Source organism: Amphibalanus amphitrite, unplaced genomic scaffold (assembly GCF_019059575.1).
Source record: "Amphibalanus amphitrite isolate SeventyFive unplaced genomic scaffold, NRLGWU_Aamphi_draft 001531F_arrow, whole genome shotgun sequence".
Lineage (NCBI taxonomy): Eukaryota > Metazoa > Arthropoda > Thecostraca > Balanomorpha > Balanidae > Amphibalanus > Amphibalanus amphitrite.
In genome coordinates, this window is record NW_024883024.1 from 66569 (window position 1) to 81387 (window position 14819).

A 14819-nucleotide genomic window follows, 5' to 3' on the forward strand; every position below is an offset into this window, starting at 1 on the left:
AAACTCTAAAAAGATATGCTTTCTCAGAATCCCTCATTACCCCCACCGAAAGGGCTCCATTACCCCCAAAGGGGGCATGCCCCACCATTTGCCGACCCCTGCTCTATTGGCAGGCAGTGCTCTTCAAAGGCCCATTTAGTCTGCTAATACATCCTCACAAATCGCTTCCGCCGCGCCGGCCGGAACTGAGAATAAAAGAGAGCGTGCTCTATGGGATAATCCCTCTTTGTAGAGATCCACAGACCCCTCCAATCACAACAGGATACAGCGACAGAGGCCTCAGCGGTTGTCTGGATGATTGACATCTCCTCTGATCGTATGTCACTACAAAGGCTGGATTATCTTTGTATGAATTACATTGATGCACTGGGTCCCTCAGCCTCGGTTATCCATAACCATGGAACAGACGGAGGCAAAAGGAATACTTTCTGATGAGTTCAGTGACAGCAGAGGAACCAACAAGCGCACTGTCTTATGACACGTAAGGAATCTACATATAAAGTCTCATCATTTCACATGCCGGAATACGGTCATCAATGAGTCACAATGAAAACTGCAGCAATCCAAGTACCATCCAATATTCATTGGAATCCTGACAAGGTGGGAACAGCCCCCCATCTCACATCATTCGGCCTGGGATAATAATCTTTCTCTCAACACTGAGCGGCACACTGCTCTAACTGCACCGATAACACCTGTATCTGTTTCAGATTGAACACACGGCTGGGGGTCTAGCACAAACAGTGCAGTGTGGGCAGACTGAGTATCGCAGACAGGTGTGAAGGAGAGAGGAATGGAGGGGAGGGAGAGAGGAGGAGTGACCCAGCTGGATACAGGCCAGACCAGCTGCGGGAGGGATGGCCTTGAAAGATTGGGGAATACAAGGAATCGCGCTGTTCTTTCCATCATGAGACTCGATGAACCAAACTGATAAGTGAAAATCGGGTAACTAAAAAATCAACAATTCAAGGTGTTCAAAATTCGCGAATAGCGCCATGATTGATATCGGTTTTCAAAGTGCTTTTGTCATTTACCTATAGCTCTCATCCCCTCTCCCTCTCTCTCCTCTCTCTCTCTCTCTCTCTCTCTCTCTCTCTCTCTCTCTCTCTCTCTCTCTCTCTCTCTCTCTCTCTCTCTCTCTCTCTCTTTCTCTATCATTCAGTAGCACTTCTGCTTTTGAAAATGCAAGATGTTTCCATCTACACAATGCACACAATATGTGCATTGTTACGCTATGCTTCATTTAAAAGCTATGTGTAAAACTATAAATGAGTCAATTATCATTTCCTAAACACAAACGTGTCTGAACGCACCTGAATAACCACCGTTATCAGCAGCCTCGTCATCTACAAGTGTCCTCCGTGGAACAGTCATCAACCACAGGTGTTTCCTAATACCAGAGCGCCCCCTCCCCCCGGTGACAGCGACATAACCTTCAGAGGTTACAGGGTCACAGGGGGTCTCAGCTGCAGACTGGGGTCATTGACCTGGCGATGACAGTTGGATGAGAGAACCTCAGTTTGAGGAGCATAAACACACCTTCGTCAAGAAAATAGCTCTCGTTACGGATCAGTTAGAAGGACGGAGGCGGTCCGAAAATAAGAAACTCCTTTGTAAGGGCAGCCGGGGTGCTATATCAACATTCAACAGTGCTTCCGGTTCTAATTTTTCTTTCTGTTTGTGCCTCTGCTGATGTGACGGTGCCTGCTGTGAATTGCATTCGTCGTTTTCATCTGTTTGGGAGCCGCTGACACCTCTAATACCGCACAGGAATGAACAGGGAAGAGAGGGACAGGTCAGAGGAAATCCCAGCGGGAAATGCCATCGCCATGAGCAACGTCAGAGGAGTGAGGACTTACAGAACACTTGAAAACAGACTTAACCTCGTTTTCCACGAAAATAATTCTGAGGATCATATCAGATGAGTGCTTTAGGTTTTCTGCGTAAATAAATTCCACCATAGCAGTCATTAACCATAAAAATTGTCGCTAGATAACAACCCACGGCAAGTTGTGGCATGGCTCCTTCCGCCGTGCATTTGACCAGTGCCTATCACCAACCATTGATAGAGCTATAAGCCCACCTAGCGCTGAGGCCGTTCGCTCTCAGCACCGCATCGCGCTATGAAATTGACACCACCGCGGCCCGGGGTCGGAACGCGCCACCTAGAATCAGATCGGACCCAGCCCCCCTATCCTCCCTCCGCTGACCCTCCCCCTGGCGGACACCTGAGCCCCCGGACGCATAAAGCGCGCACCGATATGGGTCATGGCCCCAGTACAGCCGCTGGCAAAGTGATTGGGTACAGTTGCTGACATGGTTCATTGTACCGGGAAGTGCATGAGCTAATGTTGGTAGCTACACTAATGCGATAGCGGTAATTTGTATGAATTATGCATGAATTACATTGCAGTAAGTGAAATTGGAGCTGCATTTCACCTCGTCAAAATGTAAAGAATATGAAGGCATTATTCCCAACTAGCCTCGTCAACCTTCATCGCAGGTGTAAGGTTACAAAGATTAAAAAAAAAAAACGGAGCAAGGACCGTCAACAGATCAAACGCCGATGTATCGGCGGCGGTAGGTACTCACCGTTGACGATGTGTCGCTGCATCCCCGGGGGTTTGTCCAGCGATCGACTCCGACTCAGTGCCACCATTCTCCGGGCCGGCGGCGGGGTCTGCTGCTGCTGCTGCGGCTGTGGCTGCTGCTGCTGCTGGGCCACCGCCCCCATCGCCAGCCGCTCAAACGCAGCGTTCAGCTCCTCCTGTGACCCCGACCGCTGCATCCCGTCCACGGCAGCCCGGGCCGGGCTGGGGCTGCGGACCGGGCTGCGACGGGGGCCCACGGACGGCACAGCTCCCGGTACTGAGACCGGGTCCTTCCGCACGGCGCTGGGACTGCCCTGCAGCACCGGGGCCGGGGGACGTACCGTGTCCTTCCGGGCAGCGCTGGGGCTGCCGTGCCGTGCCGGGGCCGGGGCAGGAGGTGGGGGACGTACGGGGGGTGGGGGAGGAGGTGGGGGCGGAGCAGGCACCGCAGTAGGAGCACTCTGTTTTCGGCTCATCCGCGGCGACGGCATCTCACTGAAAAAGGAGAAAAACGTGCGTCAACGGCACTATTGACGAAGGATGAGACCAGTTACAGCGCCATCTAATATTCCGAAAATCAATAGCAGGTCCGGTGGTATGAGAAAATGAGACAGGAAGCGTCAGTCCGGACGATGCCATTATTCACAAAGGGCCGTGGGGAATTTCGTCTGGCTCGACAACATGCCACTGAAACTGACGTAAAAAGTGGGATTTCATCCGATCAGTTTGCGACAAGCGGTGCTGAAAAAGGTTACCTGTCAAGAATTCGCACTTTCGCGCTTGTTACAGGCCATGCTTGTATGTAAGTGGGAACGGATTATTACTCAGGCAATCTGCTTCGACAAATGCAATGCTGAAAAGTGAAAACAGTAGCATCGATGAGTGAATCGCGTCAAAGTCGCCTGATTGAGTCCGGCCGGAGACAGGCCAATTCCCGCGGATGCTGCTCCGCGCAGCATGGGAGCTCGGCGGCACAGCCTAGCAGTCAGGCGTCGGCGAGCCTTTAGTACGGACGCCTGTAGCATGGAACCGCTAGCCGAAAAAAAACGAATAGCTCAATCTAGCAGGCAGATTCTATATTTATATATCATATCGCTAACTTATGAAACGATTAAATCAACATCATCGATCTAGCAGATATTACGAGTCAATCGGCGGAAAGGCGATCAGATGAAATGCACACAGGGAGATGGGTCATCTATGTAGTCACTTTTCCGCAGGTAGAGGCGACAATCTAACATGACGTCTCGGTATGCATACCGACCTGTTGTGGATGAGCAGCTTCCCTCCGATGGTGTAGTAACTGGGACTGCCGTCCCGACGGTGAGGGTTGAACTTCATGACGTCACAATGACGTCACAGATAGCTAACCAATATCGTATCAAGGCAGGAACATTTACGATCACCAAACCACGGACGTTTGCATTCACATATCTTGAATCTCACGAATGGAGGCTCTAAGATTTCACTCTTCACTCATACAGCCACATGAGCCGCAGGGCAGGATCGCACCACGCTGCACGATAATCTCTGAGGTGCCTTACAATGACCTGCCGTACTCTGCCGTACTCGGTCGTACTCGGCCGTAGTTGACCGTACCCGGCCGTGCCCTGGGGCGAGGCCGCCCGACGACTGAGCTCATCTGGTGGCCTCCAGGGCTCCTCCGCCCTCTCTCTCCCCTCTCCCCCGGGGGTGGCCGGTGCCAGGCCTCACAAAACACGGCGCAGCTCGCTGGAGCGTCTGCCAGGGCCACGGGCGGCTGGACCCTGCTGCCAAATATACCGGCCGGGCGGCGCCGGCGGCGGCGGAGACACAGGGGACGGCAGTGGGAGCTAGAACTGTCGACGGGGTGAGGTAAGGGGGTGGGAACGAGCTGAGGCTGGATTCATGAATGTTGGAGGGCAGGGGTATAAAATGTTGGTGACGTCGATATGTCGAAATGTAAAATGCTGATGTTGTCGAAGTGTGTAAATGTGTATGAATGAGAAATAAACACCGAACTATCTTCCTGTCTTCAAGCACTATTCTCAGGACTCAGGAATGAATGCAGCGGATCGTGTAGCTATGATTTCCGACATCATTTGATACCCCTACTGAGCCCCTATTGACCTGAAAAGAGTCCACAGCGATCACGAGACCTCGAGACGGATTGTAGACGGGAAATTACCCTCCTTCTCTGCTCATCAGTTTATCGGTGTTTTTCGGTGCACGAGCCACGAGGTGACACTTAGCCTATGGGGGGGGGGGGTACTTTGACTGCGTGGGCGCATTTTTTGTAGATGGGGGTACACTTGCAACGGGCAACCACACTCATAAATAAAGTTCTACCCGTGGAGGAGGGCAGACAGCCGTAAAAATGATGCTTGGTTGTTCCGTTATTCCCATGAATTGTTGTAGGTGGAATATTCAAGTTCGAGCCAGAAAAGAGGGCTACGTTGCATCCCCATGCCCCTTCTTTAACCCTCGCCGGACCTATTGGTTTTCTACATACGCGCCGGCCGAGGGGGGGGGGGCGGGTACGACCCCCCCCTCGCCGTTTCGCCCCTGGTGAAGCTAGCGCGTCGCGGAAAAAACGAGCGTGTGCGCCGTTACGAGACGCAGAGATTGGTACCCGATTTTAAGGTCCTAGGTCAACCGGTGACCTCTGAGGTCAGGTCAAGTGCCCCAAGGTACGGTTCAGTTTTTGGTGAATAACTTCGCAAAAAACGGCCGCAGAGCGCCGATTTTGGCACCATCGTGTTCGTCTCGCTCAGGCGCGTCGAATGATATACTTTTTGTCCGGGTCAGGTCAACTTGGGGTGTTGACCTCAGGTCAAGGTCAGGTCAGCACCCCCAGGTCACGAAGTTGGTCGAAAGGGGTCATGTCGCATATCATTCGATTCGGCAGGTCTTCCTGAGTCCATTGGTGGCTTTCCCGGCTCGCTAGCTCAATTTGATCAAGAGTTATTGACGAAAAACTAATATGACCTTGATGACGTCATAAATGACGTCACGCAAGGTCAACATTGCAAAAGTGACGCATCTAACCTTGCAAGGAGTGCATAAAATCACGATTCTGTGTGCTTGAGATAGTTGGAGATCGTTCCCGGCGCCAGAATAGCAATTTGAATTTTTCCCCATTGACTTATAATGGTGAGGTCACGAAAATGACCTGACCTCATATGACCTTTAGGAAAAATCCGAGATATACAAGTTGTGAGACTCATAATGGATACTAGATCCTGCAAGTTTCATTTCCCTGTGACATCTCCTCTGGCAGTGAGGGCGTTGCGAAGTTGCGACATCTGAAGACCGTGCAGAGGTTCACTTATGACGTCATAGGTCAGTGACCTGACCTGACCCAAAAATGCGGTTGGTGTCAAAAGATGCGGCTTGGATCAAAGGTCAGGTATGCCAAGTTTCAGCTCTCTATCGCCAGCGTGTTCGGAGCTATCGCGAAAAAACCCTATGGGGGGGGGCGGCACCCGCCCCCCCCCTCGGCCGGCGAGGGTTAATGCACCAGCCAACTGCCAAGTGCTGAAGCCGGTCATGCAGATTGCATCGTGGGGAAACACAGCGCACCACCGTCCACCCTCACTACTACAGTTTCCCGTTTCACTCGCCAGGCGGCAGCACGTACCGCGCGGCCACGGTGAGCTCCATCCGTCCGCCGGCCTCCCTCATCAGCTGATGCGCCTGGGCCGTGCTGAGGGTAGCGGCCGGGACTCCGCCTATACGGAGCACCAGCTCGCCCTCTCGCAGTCCGCACTCGGCCGACAGGCTGCCAGGGTTCACCTGGCGGAGAAAAATAGCGTCAGAAGTTGCCGAGGGGGACGGAATCGACTAATGACGTGACGTCGGAACGGGGGCAGACTTAATCCGTCCTTGCCATGGGCGTCGAAACCGGGGGGGACGGGGGGGACGCGTCCCCCCCAGTCGAGGAATCCGGGGGGGACGTCCCCCGCAAAAATATCCCCATGAATGATTTAAAAAGTGACCTACAACATTGGTATATTGTCGTTTTGGGATGAAATTGCGGATACCTACTCGTATACAAATTGAATCTGCGAATTGCTGACACTGTACCCTTGCTTACAGGGCTGCGGAGTAGATGATTTTGGTAACTCCGACTCCGGCTTAAAAAAAAATGCTCGGAGTCCCCACTCCATCTCCGACCACGGCATCCCTCAGCCCGCATCGGAGTGAAAAAAACATGTGATGTGATGCTTTTGTCTCTTTGAACGTTTCTTGGCACACTAAAAGATAACATTGCCTACGAGGTGCAGCTCTGGACTGTCCGTCCCAGGTCCTCGATAGGGAGCCAAAGCTCCAGTTGTAGGGGCGACCATATCCAACAAGGGCTGAAGATCTGTCCCAAAGTCTCAGAGTGCAGTAGGACAACAGCTTGCAGAGACCACACATTTTACATAGGATATTCGTAATAGTCAAGACCTTCAGCTCACTCTCAAACGGCCCTCTTCCCGTTCGAGGCCATCTGACAGCAGAAGGTCTCACCATGGCCTTTAAACGCTTGATGCTTGAGGGTGAGAGGACCTCGACCTGGTCTGAGAGAGCCCAGGAGGACGTAATGCTCAGTATGCCCCTACATTGGTCTTACCATGACCCCTACAATCACCACAGCCAACAGAATCTCCAGCTCTTATTCGACCCATCCTCGGGGATGACGTTGACTCTGACTTCAGAGTTGAAGTCTGTTACGATTTTGGTGACTCCAACTCCGTATCCGACCAAAACCGTCGACTACGACCGAAGTCGACTCCGACCCCGCAGTCCTGCAGCTACACTGCACAGAAGTTGGAAAAAAGCTGTACCTATGGTTGACAGCGGTTTACAGAGGACCACACGATTTTTTAGAGGCAGGGCTGCTGGACTTGGTGACCAGACCCTAACTGTCCTGGTATCAAACTTATTACGCGGGATGCAAAATTTATGCGTTTTGGGACTGTTTTGCCAAGAGTTTTTGCCAATTTTCGCGGCGCTTCGCGCCGCCAATTCATGCACAGGTAGAAAAGAGTGTGACTAATAACGCCTCCACGCGAGAACATGAGAACATGTGTATTGCGTATGCGTTACAAGTAGTGCATAGGCCTGAAATTGTACGGTAAACTAACTAACTTTTGGGTTTTTAGTCAGCCAATCCGTCCCCCCCAGTCAAAAATCCGTGGCGACGCCCCTGGTCCTTGCCCTCCTCAGGATAAACCCCTCCGCGTCCTCCCCTCCCCTTCCCACTGCCCACACACGCTTCCCCCCCCCCCCCCCAGCTGCCGGTGGCGGTCACCCTCATCAGACAGCCAGTGGCGAGGGCAGGTCTTCATCGGACTTGTCGCAATCGACCACACCCTCTCCGGGGTGGCCGTTATAGCGGCAGGGCGGCTGTCCCCCCGGGACATTTTCGTCCCATATTGGGACGATTTCTGCCGCTGCGGCGCACCTTCAGTGGCCCGTACAGACCAATGTTACCATCCTTTTCTATCATCCTATAGCTGTGCAGTGAGCAACGGCTTTCAGGGCAAGACAGCTTCCTTTTAAAAAAAGCAAAGCGGAAGATTTGCTGTTCTGTCTCAGATAGTCGGCGGCTCGTGTAATATATGAGCTGTGTGACGAATAGGTCCTATATTTCACTGGGATATAACCCTCGCCGGCCGAGGGGGGGGGGCGGGTGCCGCCCCCCCCCCCCATAGGGTTTTTTCGCGATAGCTCCGAACACGCTGGCGATAGAGCTGAAACTTGGCATACCTGACCTTTGATCCAAGCCGGATCTTTTGACACCAACCGCATTTTTGGGTCAGGTCAGGTCACTGACCTATGACGTCATAAGTGAACCTCTGCACGGTCTTCAGATGTCGCAACTTCGCAACGCCCTCACTGCCAGAGGAGATGTCACAGGGAAATGAACCTTGCAGGATCTAGTATCCATTATGAGTCCCACAACTTGTATATCTCGGATTTTTCCTAAAGGTCATATGAGGTCAGGTCATTTTCGTGACCTCACCATTATAAGTCAATGGGGAAAAATTCAAACTGCTATTCTGGCGCCGGGAACGATCTCCAACTATCTCAAGCACACAGAATCGTGATTTGATGCACTCCTTGCAAGCTTAGATGCGTCACTTTTGCAATGTTGACCTTGCGTGACGTCATTTATGACGTCATCAAGGTCAAATTAGTTTTTCGTCAATAACTCTTGATCAAATTGAGCTAGCGAGTTGGGAAAGGCACCAATGGACTCAGGAAGCCCTGCCGAATCGAATGATATGCGACATGACCTCTTTCGACCAACTTCGTGACCTGGGGGTGCTGACCTGACCTTGACCTGAGGTCAACACCCCAAGTTGACCTGACCCGGACAAAAAGTATATCATTCGACGCGCCTGAGCGAGGCGAACACGATGCTGCCAAAATCGGCGCTCTGCGGCCGTTTTTTGCGAAGTTATTCACCAAAAACTGAACCGTACCCTGAGGCACTTGACCTGACCTCAGAGGTCACCGGATGACCTAGGACCTTAAAATCGGGTACCAATCTCTGCGTCTCGTAACGGCGCACACGCTCGTTTTTTCCGCGACGCGCTAGCTCCACCAGGGCACAGTGGCCCTTTTTCAGAATTAGCACGCATAAATTCAAAATATTTTTTCTCTTCTTTTGAGTAAAAAGCAGTCTAATCGTGTGCAAAACATTCCAAACTATCCGATGGTGCCATTTTTACCTCCTAAAAAATAATTATCTTTGGTAAAACTGACCGCAAAATCGAAGTTTGTCGAGAGGCGCGCGGACACCACCGGCGGACCCTAAAAAGTAGGGTGAGATGAACATCAATTTGTAAGGCTTTCGGTGAGAAAATATTAAAATTTAGTGGCATGGCTGTGAAGCTGAGTTTACGTAGAAGCCCTAGAGACCACAATTTTCATTGTATAAACTTAAATAGACCACTTTTGCCGAATATTGTGGACACAATAACAGGGCAATTACACTGATCAACAGCCAAAAATGTACAGAGAGGTGAGCATTCGTTTCTACCTAATTCGAGGCCGCTGATTCCAAATCTGGTCACCGTTTTGCCCCATCGGGCTCAGTTTTTTGTCTGGCACATACCGATGCCTTAAATTCTCACTTTTTATGCATTGTTGTTGACCTATTGTAGATATCCTTAGATCTAGATTATATATCTTTTTAATCCATATTTACCACAGCCAGGCATCACAGATGAGCACAAAACTGTTGAATTTGTTGGAACAGAAATGTAATTTTAGCCGCACAGGTTTTGTTATGGACCTCCTCAAAGTGGCTGGCGTAAACTCTCCACATATATAGCAAAATCGGTCGGGGTCGTTCAGGCACTTGCGGCGCTCCATCAAGCGGCTGTTTCAAAGAATCGGTTTCCGCGAGGCTGAAAGAAGAAGTTACAGCTAACTGACGGCAGTAAAAGAACATTTCAAATATCAAAATAGTTCATATGCATTCTCAGTGTCGTGTCGACGGTGACGTGCGGACGGCTCACCGGGTCTCCATATTTGTGTTTAAAGGGTGATGTAGATCTGCCGTGTCTTACCCCAAGTGTGCTGTATAGCATCGATTAACATTCAAGAAATTAACAGCCATAAGATAGCACCAATATTTTGATTGTCGAAAGTAAATTGGATCACTAGCCATGTAATATAAAGACAGAATAACAAGCTGAGTACATGCACCTAAGAAAAGGACGCAAACATACTGTAATGCCAAAACCTAGCACGACACCCCATTTCTAGTGCCAGATTCGTATTTTGCACCCTAAATTACCCCAGACGCAGAGCTTTTTCCTTCGGAGTCACCGGCAATGTCATATAAAAGAAGAGTGAAATGTTGAAAATAGCCATTCAGAGCAGATACACAGACATACTGGATCTCAAAAAACCTAGCCTGATACGCCATTTCTGATGCCAGATTCGTGTTCAGCGTCACAAATTACCACAGAAATGGGTATTCTGCTTTCTGTACTATGACAAAAGTCAAATTTTGTTGTTCAGTGTTATTAACTGGAGATGGCGGCATACATATGAAGCTTTATGTTAAGTAGCACACTCTGGAACATGTCGTATTATACATCGTTCGAATCGCCGATCTCTTCTGACCATGTCCACCAAAGGGCATCGCGCCATTTTGCGCCATTTTGCTTCTACGGTGGATAACGTGAGCCAGTTCAGTCCGCGAGCGGCTGTGGCTCCTGTTCGATACGACTAAGCTCATTGACCTGGCTCGAAGCTGGTGTCACCTGGTGTGCGCCTAAATGTGGCTTGACCTTTGCCATAAGATGTGCTTATTGAAATGTCATGTAGGCATAACGCTGTGCTCAAGAAAAACTGTCCGATTTCTTGTCGCGTTTGATGTCCAAGCCGCACAAGTCCCGTGGTCGGCTTAAGATCTAACGTCAAAAGCGCCTATGTGTTTGTATTGTTCGCGTCGCGCTGACCTTAGTTGCTGCCCGGCCGGGGCCGACTGACGGTGGCTGGCAACAGCTGTAGAGATACGGTCACGTGACGCCCTGGGGCGTCCTGGCGGTCAGTGCAGCGCGGTCGGCTGGCGGGCTCGCCACACTTGCGTTCGGAGCGGCCTGGGCCGGCGGGCGAGCCGTGCGAACGTGCGCCAAATCTTGGGCCAAACGGCCTGTCGCTGTTGGGCCGAATCTCATTGGGCAGTTCGTTTCTTTTCTTCTCTTTGCATTGGCAGGGAATACGTCCTTGATCACGTGGTGATGTCTTACACCACTTTCAGGTAATGTGAGAATTAATGCGTGCTAATTCTGAAAAAGGGCCACTGTGCAGGGGCGAAACGGCGAGGGGGGAGGGGGTCGTACCCGCCCCCCCCCTCGGCCGGCGCGTATGTAGAAAACCAATAGGTCCGGCGAGGGATAAGCCGTCTCATTCGTCGGAGGCGGCAGTGATAGCCTCATAATCCGCTTCCAGCTGACTTTGCGCTCATTGCTTTCTGGAGGGCATTTCTCAGCATTTGCGTGAAACAGCGTTGGGTCAAATGAAGGTACTGAGCATCTGTTATAATAAAGCCTGCCCTAAACCAGACACGATATGATAATAAACCGAAACATCATTACCCGATTGACCAGACCTGATTTACTCTGCGCCTGACCGGTGGACCATGATTACTCTACCGGGTGTTATTACCGCACTGTTAATTACCTTGAGCGACCGAACTGCGTCGAACGGGCCGCCGATACGGCGCCACGTCACTCATTCAAATATCGTTCACCCGTGCAGGACAGGGCAGCAATCCCCGTGCAGGGCAGGAGACACGGCCGTGCAGGACAGGGTAGGGTAGCATTAGCACTTAGCACCCTGTGCAGTCACAGCGCTGGCGGTTCGTCTGAAGTGCCCGCGTCGCCAAAGGTGCTGATGTGATGATGTGATGATGGAGTGATGTGTGGTGATGTGTTGTGTGATGAGATTCGTGTGCAAAGACGTGAGATCAACAGATAATGAGGCGATGGTGAACCGATATACAAATGCGATAAACTTCATTATCGTGCAGGTCGTGCAGGGAACTTTTACACTGGCTTTGGTAACAGATGGGCTAGATCATCTGCATATCATTTCTTATTTCGATTTTAGAGTTGTTTGATTCAGATTATTTATAGAGCGTGCGACGCAGATACATAAAACAGACGTGACCATAGTCGTTGGAGAGTACCCGACAAGAGCTGAGCAATGCGTGCCCAATGCATATTCCATCCATGCAGCAGCCGCACATGGGCCATGATTCCTCACTTGTCTGTCTGTGCGGTTACAGTCTCACATATCAACAAACCCAATGTCCATATCGTCAAACTAGCTTCACTCTAGCAAATGAGAAGCACACCACTCAACAGAATTGAATTGAAGCGCCCCCCCCCCTCTCTACTGCATGTGTCAGAAAGGGTCGTCAGACTACCCCTCCCCACTGCGCCATCTCAATAGACGAGTGGACCAGACTATAGGGGCAGATTCCCCCTCCCCCTCCCCCGTGTCCCCACAATCGATCCCCGCGGCGCCAGAGAGTCCCGCGCGTCCGATAGTCGGTGGGTCGCCCTCGCCCGCTATCGCCGCCCAAAAGGTCACACGAGGTCACCACGAGTGTTGTTCCGGTAACGATCGGATGAGCTTTCAGAGGCGCTCCGACTGCTTATGACAAAGCTAAATGAGTTGCAAGGCTCCATATAAAGAACAAAATAAAAGTTGTACTTGTTTTACATAACGAATGTGTGATACTATTGGTGATGGTCATTCGAGTTTCGAACAGTCATTTAACCCGCGCCCGGCTGGGGGTCCTGGATTTCCACGCCCTGCTGGGGGGGGGGGTGTTTGAACACCCCCCCCCTTCTAACTCGGCTCCTGGGCCACGTAGCGATACGCGGAAGGCGGCGTTCGAAAGAGCGTCAAAAATAATGACGAAATCACTTCGGTCAATTTTTTGGTCAGGTCAAAGGTCAGGTCACCAGAGGTCATTGAAGGCAAATTTTCGCCGATTTCCAGGTCGAATGTCGACAATTTCCAAGAAGCCAACGCATAACTCGGGAACCAATAGAGCTACAGCGCCGCGGAAAAGCGCATTCGATAGCCCTATTAACGCCCTTTCTGAGTAATCTTCTCAGATTTGACCTAACGTCAACGGTTTTGCCTGCAGGGGGCAAAAACTGCAAAAATAGCCGATTTTTTCGGAAACAGTTTTTCTGCAATAACTTTTGACCCAAGCATTGTACGAGCTTACTTTTACCGGCATCGTGTTCCTCTCGTCAAGACGCATCGAATGAACTATAACTTGACCTTGAAAGGTCAACTTGAAAATTTGACCTCAGGTCAAGGTCATGACCTGACCGGAAAGGGTCATGTTGCATATCAGTCGATCCGTATCGTCGAGCTGAACATATCTAAGGCGTTTTCATCGCTCATGCATGCCTCTATCAAAAGTTATTTGCGAAAAACTGTTAGATACCATTCGTGACCTATGATGACCTCAGGGCATAAACAGGGGTCACAGACACCATTTTCATGTTCAGTGTGTCTAAACCACTTATAATTCAGTGTTTGGGAGTGTTTATAATGTCTTTCGTCCAAAACAGGCGCATTTCAATTTTCTCCCATTGACTTATAATGGTGAGGTCGCAAAATTGACCTGACCTTAGGTCATCGATATCAAAATTCTGAGATATACATTTTGTACATGCTAATGCTCTTAGCAATCGCTGAAAGTTTCAAAGCGATCGGTCACTCGGTGTAGCTATGACAGACATTGAAACTTTTTATGAGGTGAGGTCACTTCGAGTGACCTGGTGACCTGACCTTGAATGACCTTGGTCTGAAATTTTCACAACATGTGTAGAATTGATGTATGATAAGGTGTACCAAAAACGGCGGCGCTCCGCGCCGCCGTTTTTGAGATATTCGCGAAAAACCACAAGGGGGGGGTGTTCAAACACCCCCCCCCAGCAGGGCGCGGGTTAATGAGCTGACGTTGCATTAAAGACTAGTTGATCTGCAATCCAAATCATTTTAAATCCATGAACATGAAGGAAACTGAGCTGTTGGCATTGAGCTGAACCATATTGTTTTTGTAGCATTATTGGGCTTTGCGTTAAGATGTGAAATAAGCGCATCTTACTTTAGTAGCTTACGCCGCTGTAAGTACTGCTTCTCTCAATTTGGAAATCGCGTTCGGTGCATTAGCCACATTCTTATCAGTCAATTAACATTTTTACCTGTCTAGAGTCTCGCCATTTGCTGTACATAGAGAAATATGACTGTCCAATGTCGCTCTATATCTCTACATAAGCGCATATCGCTGATCATTAGGCAGCAACACGACTACAGAATTCCGCTACGCTGCAACTGCAAACCCTATCAATCAGACATAGACCCGCAGGCAACATCTGTTCACGTTGCAATGTTTATTTACCGCTCGATGCAGCCTGTGACAGTGATAAATGATTTCGGTGGTACATATATGTAGATGCATCTTGACGATTTCGTCTAGGAAGCTTGCTCTTGAAGTGTTATTGATTGCAGTTCCATTTAACTGCTTCATTAGTTTTTTCCCGCCCGTTTGTTCCAATGTCATTCCGGTCCTTTTACTTTATTCCTGTTCTAACACTTTGTTGTGGTCAAACATAGTTTCTGCAGCACAGACGTAGGTATGGGCTAAAATACAATACCTCGATTCTATAAAGAAAAAATCACATTCCACATTTCAAGCCCTCGTCCGCT

The 14819-nt window shown here is 50.2% G+C and overlaps 1 protein-coding gene across 2 annotated transcripts in view; it reads right to left on the bottom strand.

Annotated features, from left to right (window-relative positions):
* Positions 1–14819, bottom strand: part of LOC122373658 (protein transport protein sec31-like) — an 86182-nt gene that overhangs the window by 65870 nt on the left and 5493 nt on the right. Inside the window, exons 2-3 of one of the 2 annotated variants that reach the window (XM_043351946.1) lie at positions 6211–6365; positions 2593–3086 (exon numbers count right to left, since the gene is read on the bottom strand). In XM_043351946.1, the coding sequence (XP_043207881.1) occupies positions 2593–3086; positions 6211–6365 (649 nt within the window). Of the gene's footprint in view, positions 1–2592; positions 3087–3855; positions 4226–6210; positions 6366–14819 lie in introns of those variants that run through there. The other variant, XM_043351947.1, reaches the window with a different exon arrangement.